This window comes from Sus scrofa, chromosome 6 (assembly GCF_000003025.6).
Source record: "Sus scrofa isolate TJ Tabasco breed Duroc chromosome 6, Sscrofa11.1, whole genome shotgun sequence".
In the NCBI taxonomy this organism is placed as follows: Eukaryota; Metazoa; Chordata; class Mammalia; order Artiodactyla; family Suidae; genus Sus; species Sus scrofa.
Genome location: NC_010448.4, coordinates 37,252,633 through 37,264,992, shown reverse-complemented (window position 1 = coordinate 37,264,992; position 12,360 = coordinate 37,252,633). Strand labels below are relative to the sequence as shown.

Below are 12,360 nucleotides of genomic sequence, written 5' to 3'. Positions count from 1 at the left end.
AAAATAAGTATATAACAGAGGAATTCATGTTGAAATTTCAATCAAATAACACCATCAAACCTTCTCCTTTAGTTGCCATGGGACATAACTCTTTGACATTGAACAATGACTCAATTTGGTCAGTTATGGAAAGAGCAGTTATGGACAAGACCAAACAAATCTTATGAAAAATCTCCTGTGTGCTTACTGTGTTCCTGTTACTGCGCTTTACTTACACTGTGCTATTCACAAAAGCCTTGTGAGGTGGTTGTCACCATCCTCATTTGGAGGTGGAGACATACCGTCCACATTTTGAGGAACAGGCTGAGGTGCTTGTGGGCAGAGTGAAGGAAAAGGAGGATGGAAGTGAGCTTTGGAGTCTTAAGTCGTGGTCTCATCTAGGCCACTTTTCCATCTAACACCAAAATCCCTGCAATAATAACCCTGAGAAAAGATGAAAGAGCCCTATGTGTTTTGGAAGATCTTAATCAATGTGAACCTGATTTACTGTGTAGAATCTTAGGAGATTCATAGGTCCTCTTGTGGCAAATACTTGAGACAGAGATACTCTTATTGGGCATTAAGATGTAAATAAAAATGTTTTTTAATATTGAAGTAGTTTCAAGAGGTCAGGGTAATCCTTCAAAAAAAATTTTTTTTTGGTTCCAAAACATGGATACACATCAAAACTCCGTGATAATTACTATTTGGTATTCTCTGGAAAAGCCTCAGCAGACATCCTTGTTTTGCATGTTACTCCTGCCAACAGGAGTCCCTTAAGCTCAAAATATAACTTAAACATACATGTCATAAATTGCTCCTTATTGTATTAGGGGGTAGACCACATGCCAGGTATAATACCAGAGTATGTATTTTTATTTTAATTTAACTTCATTTTATTTTATTTTTAGGGCTGCACCTGTGGCATGTGGAAGTTCCCAGGTTAGGGGTCAAATTGGAGCTGCAGCTGGGCCACAGCCGTGCCACAGCCAGAGCAATGTGGGATCCAAGACGCATCTGTGACCTACACCACAGCTCACAGCAATGCCGGATCCTTAACCCACTGAGTGAGGCCAGGGATTAGACCCACATCCTCATGGATACTAGGTGTATTCGCTACCCACTGAGCCACAAAGGGAACTCCCCTAGCATACATATCTTTTACATCAGTAATAGTTCTGAATACACTGAAGTTATTTTTGGATACGTGGAATTAATTACTAGCTAGAGAGATAGGGAAACTTCCAAAGACAACAGCAACCTTACCAAAGTCTGCAAATGCTGACTGTCCAACCACCATCATATTTTGAGGTTTTTCAAACACAGTACTGAGAGAGAAATTTCCATCCTGTTAAAGGCAGAAAAGTTTTGATTAGACTATCATAATCCATTCACTTGTCAAATGTGAAACAAAACTTTTTTTTTTTTGCCTTTTCTAGGGCCGCACCCATGGCATATGGAGGTTCCCAGGTTAGGGGTCGAAAAGAGCTGTAGCCACTGGCTTATGCCAGCGCCACAGCAACGCGGGATCTGAGCCACATCTGCGACCTACTCCACAGCTCATGGCAACACCGGATCCTTAATCTCCTGAGCGAGGCCAGGGATAGAACCCACAACCTCATGGTTCCTAGTCAGAATCATTAACCACTGTGCCACAATGGGAACTCCGAAACAAATCATTTTAACTAAAGTATGGAAATAAATAATTTAAGGCTTTTGCTATACTACAAAAAAAAAAAAAATCCAAATTTTCTCTTCTAATTTTATCATAAAAGAAACTGTTCTGAGTTGAAGATGTGCATCTGGAGTGCTTTCTATTCACGTCTGATACCCTTTACTAAATCATCACCATGATTTCAGACAGAATGAGTGACTTCTACTTTTAATTACCATGGAAGATTTCTATGAATGAAAAGAAGTATAAAAAATAGTTCCAGCCTTCCAAGAGTGTATAGTCCAGTTGGGAGATACAAGTCAGGAAAATAGACTTTCTGAAGGTAACATACATGTGGTACAAGAAAGTAGGAAAGATATTATTTTTTATAGATTTCAAGTGAAGATTTTGTTGAGGTTCAATTAAGAAAAGATATTCAAATGAGATGAGTATTAGATTCATCCTTAAATGACCTAATCATTATCAACCCAAGTTCATGTATCAATCAGAAAGGGAGGAGTTCCCGTGGTGGCTCAGTGGTTAACGAATCCAACTGGGAACCATGTGGTTGCAGGTTCGATCTCTGGCCTCGCTCAATGGGTTAAGGACCTGGCATTGCTGCGAGCTGTGGTGTAGGTCACAGACGTGGCTCGGATTCCACCTTGCTGTGGCTCTGGTGTAGGCTGGCAGCTACAGCTCCGATTAGACCCCTAGCCTGGGAACCTCCATATGCTGCGGGTGTGGCCCTAGAAAAGGCAAAAAGACAAAAAAAAAAAAAAAAAAAAAGGCAAAAAATCAGAAGGAGCGAACAAGTACAACAGCTGTCAGGTACTGAAGAGAGGTGCTAAGCTAAACAAAAAAGGAGCATCTATTAGAGACCCTTTGCTTCAGTTACTGTTTCCAAACTGGAATGTCTGATTTACAAAAATAATATATATATATACATATATATATATATATATAATTATTGCCCTTCCTTTCTATAATTTTAGATTACTACACACACAAAATAAACCAAAACACTGCACTTGGGTTTTGATTTCTCAGTTTTATATGGAGCTTTCTTATAATTGATTTCTCTATGCACTATTTGATATACTGACCCTTATTCCTACATACTTTACAGAGAGGTTACTTGTATATTTTAACATATTAAACAAATTAAGGACATTTTCCTTTTTTGTTCCTCCAAGGATATTGCAGATCTGCAAGTTAGTTTTTTCAAAAATCATTTCCAACATTTACAAAGAAAGGCATTGCCATCTGAAAGCATGAAGACTAAATGCTTAAGGATCTTGAATAAGTAACATTTGTCCTGTGACAGGCAATTTTCCAAGCATTTTAATACTCCATTACCCACATGCAGAAACGTTTTTCCTGCCATTACAAAAGTACCTCATATATTTTTTGAATGATTTTTCTAAGGCAATCTTATTTGCATCATATCTTAAGCCTTAAGATTCCCCTCCAGTCTTACCAAGTACCTGAAATTACACTAAAGACACATCAAAGCTGCAAAATTTCTGACTGAATTGTCAAGTGAATTTCCATTCTAGAAAGATCACAGCATTGGGTATAGAGCAGACCTAATTATTCTTCAATGAATGGAAAAATCTCTCTTACAATATATCAACTTCATATAACATAAAGCTGAGTATCAACCTATTATACTGACTTAAGTGAATGAATTACCCCAGCGAAGTTCTGATAAACTTAATAAAATATATCTAGGAATGTTTTTAGTATAGGCATACTTTGGGTATTGCAATAAAGCAAGAAACATGGATGCCAATTTCCTAGTGTATATAAAAGCTATTTTTATACTATACTGTAGTACATCAAGCACGCAACAGCATGTCTAAAAAAATATACATGCCTTAATTAAAAATATTTTATTGCTAAAAAAATGCTAACCATTATCCTAAGCCTTTAGTAAGCTGTCATCTTTTTGCAATAGTAACACCAAAGATCAATGGTTACAGATCATCATAATAAATACAATAATATGGAAAAAGTTTGAAATATTGTGAAAATTACAAAATAATGTGAAGATGTGAAGTGACCAAATGTTGTTGGAAAAATGGTACTGATATGCCTGCTTGACACAACACAGCTGCCACAAACCTTCAATTTGTTAAAAAGAAAAAAAAAAGTATTATCTGTGCAGTGTAATGACGTGAAGTGCAATAAAACAATGTATGCCTGTATAATTTCATGATGCATCTCCATCAAGAAACATTGACAAGCCTCCCATGTCTAAGATGCTACATTCACCATCAACCTTGACATAAGAACATCCTCTTCTAACCGCTAGAAAAAGAAAATCATATATTCTTTACTTATTTATTTTAATTACTCAATGAATTTTATTACATTTATAGGTGTACAACAATCATCGCCACCGAATTTTACAGCATTTCCATCCCAAACCCTCAGTGCACCCCCCACCCCACCTCATCTGGAAAACAAGGTTTTCAAAGTCTGTGAGTCAGTATCTGTTCTGCAAAGAAGTTCATGTGTCCTTTGTTCAGATTCCACATGTTAAGTGACAGCATTTGATGCTGGTGTCTCATTGTTTGACTGACTTCACTTAGCTTGATATTTTCTAGGTCCATCCAGAATCATATATTCTTGCTACAGCTAGAGCATGCAGAATACATTATATATATGACATGGCTGGGGAAAAAGGCAATAGTTAACTGTACTGAATTTACCTTCCCGTCATTATCATTACCTGTTCTTTACTCTACTTGGCAGTAGAACCCTACAGAACTTAATTTCTATTCAGATTAGTGTCACGTACATATACAGTATTTAACAAAAATGATTCCATAAACTTCATCATCACTCTTATTAGACGACACATTTTAAAAGTGATATTTGACTACACTTATTTTTAATGATGAAGCTGCTTTTCAATGTAAGGAAGACAAATGTGATCAACACTCTATCATACGGAGAAGCAGAATAGTCTAGTAGAAAGGGCACTAGACATGTAGCTAGATGACATGGGTTTCAGTCCTGCTTTGATCAATAAGTTGTATCACTTTGGAACAGCCACTTACTGCTCTGGATCTCAGTTCTGCAACTGTTAGAAGGGGATAATTGTACTGTGTACTTGCAGGGTTTAGAGAGGATTAATGACTGATTAGAAAATGTTCCATAAAATGTATAAAGTATTTTTATGTCAGTCCTGTGGCTTCTGAGCTGCAAACTCTTTTTTCGTGGACTGCTATTTAAGGCTCATTCATTCCACTCTGTCCCAATCTTTAACATGCTGTTGTTACTGGCCTTCACTGGAGTCCTATGATCCAAAATTGGGCCAACTCCCTAAGGGTTCTGCTACAGCTATTTCCTTTAACTTTTCTTTCACCTACTTGATTCCTGGAATGATCGTGTAATGATTCAAGGGTACAAGTTTTAGAGAGAGATTTCCTAGCTCAACTCTCAGCCCCACTCTTTGCAGCCCTGAGGTCTGAATAAGTTGGTTTCAATGTATGTAAGCATCTATTTACTTATCTCAAATGAATTTTTAGAAGGTTTTTGTGAGGATTAGTAAAATAATCCATATAAAGTGCTTATTACCACAGCATATGCACAACTATGTACTTAGTTAACATTAACTATTATTAGTAGTAGGAATGCTAGTAGTAATGCTATTGTTTCTGCTACCCACAAGTGAAGCACTGCCACTGACAGGGGATTTGCCATTTTCTGCTTGAATTCCAACCACAGTGCTATGTTGTACCAAGTATCTTTTCATGGATTATTACTTATGCTTTGGCCTGCAGGTTTTAATATTATATTTATATAAACATTATATTTATATAGCAGAAATGAACCTATCTACAAAATAAAAACAGACTCGCAAACATGCAGAAAAGACTTATGGTTGCCAAGGGAGGTGGGGAGAGGGAGTGGGCTGGATTGGGATTGGGGTTAGTAGATGCAAACTATTACATTTAGAATGGATAGACAATAAAGTCCTACTGTATAGCACAGGGAACAGTCTACTGTGATAGACCATGATGGAAAATAATGTGTATAAAAATGAATGTGTATATGTGCATGTGTGTGTGTGTGCGTGTGTATGCTTGTATGTGTGATCAAGTTACTTTGCTGTAGAGAGAAACTGGCACAAGAGACTAAATCTATACTTTAATAAAGTAACAAAACAAAACAAATATGCCATATTTATGTTAAAAAATGATCAGGAAGCAACTTATGAAGACTCCTGTGTCTACATCTTTATTCACGTAAGGCAGTGGTTCTTGACTGGAGGTGATTTTGTTCTCTGGAAGACTTTGGGCAATGTCTACAGACATTTTTGACTGTTACAATTAGGAGGCAGAGCCTAACATCTACGTGAGTAGAGGCCAGCGTCATTGCTAAACAACCTGCAATGCACAGAGCAGATGTCCACAGTAAAGAATCATCTTGTCTAAAGTGGCAGTAAATGCCAAGATTGAAAGTTTCTGACAAAGGGTGGTGGGTGATAAGGGTCTGGCTTTACCATTCTTTTCTTAAGTCTTCATGATACTTGCCTACTCTCTTCCTTGAGTTCTAGTCCTACATTTCTAACCATTTCCTTGATATATCTCTTATCTAAAATATATTTCCTCCTGCCCTAAATGAGATACTTGTCTATTCTGTTACCGGTCACCACCACAGAACACACGTTTACCCTTGCATTAATGGCCAAGCTGTCTTCTCATAGCTATCCCTCCTGGTCTAGTCCCAGCATTTTATTCTTTAATCATACACCTCTATGCCAGGTTATAGTAAACTCCACCTATGTTTATCTCCCCAACTTCAGATTTTTCACGCTACCTATCTGATATGCAATAGCCAGGCTAACTGCAATAATGAAAGCTCTATTTATCTCACTCTCAGTCCTAAAACCTTTAGGACTTAAGTTTCTCCATAAATTTTTAAAAGATCAAGTTACTTAGTTTAGGAGTCAAGGCCTTTGCTGATCTTGTCTAAACCAATTGTTCTAATCTTACCTCCCTTTATCTTTGCATATTCTGGCCCAAACCAGCCTCTTTTTACTCTCTAAATCCTGTATTTCCTGTGTATGTTCTTGCTTTCCTCTTCCTTTTTCTTACCTCAAATCACTAAAATCCTGCTCATCTGTACTAGCTATTTCCTTGTAAATTTAATGTACTTCATGTTTTTGTTGAGGTAAAGTTGGTTTACGGTGTTGTGTTAATGTCTGCTATAGAGCAAAGTGTTTCAGTTATGTGTGTGTGTGTATATATAGATACATGTATGTATATACATACACACATGGTTTTATATTCTTTTCGATTATGATTTATCTCAGGATATTGAATATAGTTCCCTGTGCTATATAGTAAAGCCGTGTTCTTTTGTACTAGCCATTTCTAATACCACATCTTTTGGGAAGCCGTCTCTGATAAATGTGGAGGACCGAATGGAAGCAGCTGCTTGGTCTTTTAACTCTTTGTAGCATGAGGTTTGTACCTCTCATCACACATCATCATACAGAGCTGCCTACACTCATGTCTTAGCTCTCCTCCTGGTTTTCTGTCCACTTCCAAGCTCCCAGAGCACCTACCATGGAGCTGTGCAAACAACTAACTAAAAATATTTGTTGCCGCTCATATTCTTCTATTAGCTTATATGGTCTTACATGGCTTGAGTTTTTGTCAATTAGTGTATTACTGCAAATTGTCTGCCCAATCTCCAACTAAAAATGATCCTCCCGTTTTATAAAATCTACACTTTATCCAAACTAGTTAATTCTGAATCTACATTCTCCTTAATTTGTACTAATGACTTTTATATTACTGTTAACATGAGTATCTTATTGACCTAGCTGTTTTATTGGAAGAAAAATTGTTTTTATTGTCAAATAGCCAATTGATTAATTCTCTTTAAATTAAAATAATAACAAAGGGAAAAAAGATCCCAATCAAAATCTAGTCTCTTTGTGAAGATTTTTTTCCTAATGCAACGCTTCACTTTATTACCTTTAAACTAGCCTAGGCTGAGAGGATATAATATTTTTAAAAGTATACCACCATATTATATTTCTTTCTAATGAGGTCTTTCTCTCCTAGAAAGATATGTTAATCAATCAAAATGAATGATTTTCTCACTTTCTAATACTTCAACATTTACCTGAAGTATTGTTTTCAAGGCCACCTGAAAACAAAAATCCCCAACTAGTGGAAGGTTTCATTTACATTAATCATTAAGAATATAACATCTATACTTCTATCATCAGAAAAACAAATACAACTACACTAAAAATATAGTAAACAAAAATAAATCTTTCTGGCTTAGATACCTTCTTTTTTGTTTTTTAGGGCCACACCTGAGACATATGGAAGCTGGGCGTCAAATCAGAGCTGCAGCTGCCGGCCTACACCACAGCCACAGCAATGCCAGATCCAAGCCATGTCTGTGACCTACATCACAGCTCATGGCAACGCCATATCCTTAACCCACTGGGCCAGGCCAGAGATCGAACCCGCATCCTCATGAATACTAGTCGGGTTCATAACCCACTGAGCCACAAAGGGAACTCTGAGATGTCTTCTTTTTCTTTGCCTCATTAAAAAAAAAAAAGAATCAAATTGCTTAGTTCAGAAGTAGTGTAGTATTTAAAAGCCCTAATCCTGTCTAAACAAAGCTCTTCTTTTATTCTAGTCTCCTTTCAGGAAGAAATCTGAGTCATAACTATCCTATAAGAGATGGCGATAATGAACCTCCTTCCATAGGGTGGTGTTTTACAGCTTTAAGATTTGCTTATTTTTCATCAGTATCTTAACAAAAATCTATAAAATGTTATGGGTTTAATTTGGATTGAGCAAAAAACAAGAGTAAATAGCTGAGAAGTAAAAGTAAAATTTGGTATCTACTATGGTGTCAGGTACTTTACACACATTGTTTCATTTAATCTTCACAACAATTCAATGATGTAGACACTCTTCTACCTATTTTCCATATGAGGAAAGTGAGATTTAATACCTGACCATTACTTGATGAATGTCACTCAGCCAATTCGGCCTGTCCTCAAAGCCTGTCCTCTATTATGTACCTGAAATTCAGCTTTACAATTTTAGGCAGTCTATTCTTTATTAACCTTTCATATAATCTATGTCAAGATAAAAATAAAATAAAACCATGACATCTGTTTGGGAATATTCTACTTGCAATTAAAAAATCTATATTGGAAAAGATTCCTTAATCTGGGTCAACTTGGCAGTAAATTTAGTGTTTGCTGCACTTATTCTTTTTATATAAGCCTGAAGGCAAGGAGGAAATATTAGTCTTTTAAAAGGGATTTTTCTTCAATAAACCATCATGCTGACAAATTAAATGACAGGCACCTCTCTCAACAGCTGACAGCCTAGCAGGGGCCCTGTTAACCCGCACATTAGGGCAGACTGATTGGTTTAATTGGCAGTCATGCCTAAAAACCTGCAGAGGAACTGATGCTGAATGAATCATTTCCTTCAGCAATATTCAGCAGTTTGAATGCAGCAATGCAACCAAAAGCTCTTAAAGTTGCTCATTTATTGTTGAAACCAACCAACCAAGTGATTACTTTCATTTTATTTTCTAAAATTGTGTGCTTTTACTGAAAGCCATCATTTAAAAATGCTTCAAAGAAAAGATTTCTTACCACATTTTCCCATATCTCAAACTGGAAGGTACCAGAGGCAGACAATGTTGTGAGGAATAAATCTAGAAGGAAAATAATAGAATTGCAGGTTTTGTGACTGATGTGCACATTTACAAACAGGAAGAAACACAATACATAAAAACAATTTTAGTACATTTGTTCTTAAACATATTTTAAATTGCATTTTAATGAGCTTGGTCCATCAAAGAATAGAAAGTGGATGACTCTATATTAGTACAATTAAGGAAAATGTATTTAAAGGGAGCATTTGGCATTAGTCCTTCAATAACATCCATTATTTTTAAGAAAAATTCTGTGTACTACTTTTTATCTTACACATTTGAATCCTAAAGTAGATTATATTTTTTAAAAAAACACATTTTATTCATAATCACATTTTGCTTTCTCACCCTAAAAGCAACACTTAACTATGTATCACAGTCAGGTTTTAGGATTATTTTAAATAATAGTATTACAGCATCTACAATCTTTAGCACTCATGTTAAATAAACAATAAATTGTACTTCAAATTTTAAGTAGCAGAATTGCCTTCATATATTCCAACTAAAAAACGTTTGTTTCAGTGGAAAGTACAAGAATTTTAATAAAATTTTTTGAAAAACATTAGGTTGACAGTCAAATCAAACAATCTATTAATGCAAAAAGTCCAGGTAATCTGCAAGTCTATTCTAGTAGCAACATTTATTTTGTATGCATAATGGTGATTTTACTTAATGAATACAGAAGTTTTAAAATGATAAGATGACTCATAGGAATATTAAAATGACATTATTCTTTCGTGCTTTGAAAAAAGGAAAGTGATGTGAACACAATGACTATTTTAAAGAAATGGGTTTTTTTTTAATCTCATTAAATGTTTAGAAAACTATCATTTATATGTTAATGTTTTCTGTAAAGGCTTTATATGAATTTAGTGAAGTTAATTTATGTAATAATTACAATGATAAAGATTTTCATAGAATTCTTGGAAAGCTATGTAATTTGTTCACTTTTATTATTAGCTTAACTCAAAACTCCTAAGTGGAACAATTGTCTATGGCAATATATCAAGTACCTCTGCATTTATTTTCACCGTGCTAAGGATGTCTTGTCTGCAGATATAGAAAAGTAGTTTTTATGAAGATCATTTCTTTAATTTGCCAAACACAGATTCCTAATGAAGTGTTTACACCTAGACTCATCTAGGAAAACTCCCAGCTTCTGAGCTTTGAATGTTGAGACAGTTACAGCCCATGTATCCTTCGCACTGACATCAGCATGATTAAGAAAGAAAAGCGAAAATCTGACATCATTCCTTCTCTTTGAGAACACAGGGAAAACCTCATCATCCCTCAGGGGAGGACCTAACTACCTACGTGTCCAGGCTCATTTATGGCTACTCCCGTACACTACGTGTGCTGATTCTGTTTTCACAGCTTCACTAGCTATTTATTAAGACGTTGAAAAATAGTAAAGTGAGATGAGGGATTGGAAGTACCTTGTAAAATAGATTTTTTAAAAATTTCATGTCATCATTCAACTATGTAAAGAGGTTACAGAAAAATAAATAATTCATTATGCGGAAAAATAAAAATAGACACAATTAATTATTAACAATTCAATATAAAGAATCATGTCTCAGACTTCGAATGAAATGAGAATGAAATGATAGCTAGAAAAAAATTTTAGTCAACAAAGCAATAAAGTCCTTACCCTCCCACATGATTAAGACTAATTCACTCAATAAAACTGTAATGGTTGCTGTGACACGCCACCGAGACCTCTCAGAGGAATGAAAGACTTATTCCCTCAGCTGCTGAAACTGCCACTGACAGGCAGCTTTAAGTAGTCAGCTCTTTTAAGACCAGTTTTGGCTGAAGACCCCCCCCTTGCCAAAGGTTGTGTCCTTTTCTGTACCAGCCTGCATACAGCAACTAGTCAGTTCAGAAGAATAAAGACTAGACCCCCTCACCACAACTCCGGACAGCTTTGCAGGGCCATTCCACCTTCCGAGGTCCCCATGTCATCTGAGGCTTTTACTGACACTGAATCATAGCCCAACTCTTCCCTTCTCATACTGGCTACAAAAACACTTCCTAAAACCCAAATTCTTGTATGCTAATCTCCATCCCGGAGTCTTTATAGGGAACCCAAGCTACATCAGCTGATACCAAAAGTGACCTTAGAAAGCAGACACTAAGATTTTGGCGTTGGATCACCTATCATGGTGCTGGCAAGAAGGATTCCTTCCCTGGGGGTAAGTAGCACACAGACAGCCACACTACCTTTTCTTGGTGTTGTCTTGGTATAGTACTCTGGTGGAAGGGAAGGCACCACTGAGTGTGGTATTTAAGACTTTTTGAGACATGTGAGATAAACACTAATATAAAGACAGTGGAGTTAGATGGCTATTGCTAAGATAATTTGAGGAAATATAGGCAAGACACAAAGGCTGAACATGACTAACGAGAAATTAAAAGCTAAGTGTGAAAGTCAGAGAGCCTCTTAGGAAGCAAAACAAGAGGTTCTCACCTCCTGCTGTAGGAAGGCAAGGAAAGCTAAGGACTAAGGCCAGGACTTAATATAAAGGAGATCCCAGGAAGACTGAATTCTCAACCTACGGGCCTGCTATGTTAAGGTCAGAGCACTGGATGGGAAAGAATGATACCTGGCCCACAGAACAGGAACATCTAGGTGATAATCTGAAAATCCTGAATCCCCAGATGCACGTGAATAGGTTTGTAGAGCAGTGCGGCAGTGGACTGATAAAGGCTGATATTCCCTTCTGATTGAAGACGATGGAGAAGTTTCCCCCAAAGGCTAGTGTTCTCTTTTTGGAAGATGGTGGAGAAATTTCTGCCCCCATTAGGTGACATCTGTCCCACTTCCCACAGTGTGTCCAACTTTCTTTCCTTGGCTACTAGGCCAAGAAGTGAGGTAAAGTTACAAAATAACTTAGTAATAAACTCCTGACCAGGAATGTGATGGACATGTGAAGAAGAAAGGGCCTGTAGCCTGAATTCAGTCCAGGACCTAGCTAACAATGTACTGGCAGGAACCAGGAAAGTAA

General features: G+C 36.6%; 1 protein-coding gene across 1 annotated transcript in view; it reads right to left on the bottom strand.

Annotated features, from left to right (window-relative positions):
* The window catches only part of ITFG1 (integrin alpha FG-GAP repeat containing 1), a 237,279-nt gene that overhangs the window by 165,918 nt on the left and 59,001 nt on the right, over positions 1–12,360 (bottom strand). Inside the window, exons 7-8 of the mRNA XM_021094239.1 lie at positions 9,291–9,352; positions 1,246–1,327 (exon numbers count right to left, since the gene is read on the bottom strand). Coding sequence (XP_020949898.1) covers positions 1,246–1,327; positions 9,291–9,352 — 144 coding nt within the window. The remainder of the gene's footprint in view (positions 1–1,245; positions 1,328–9,290; positions 9,353–12,360) is intronic.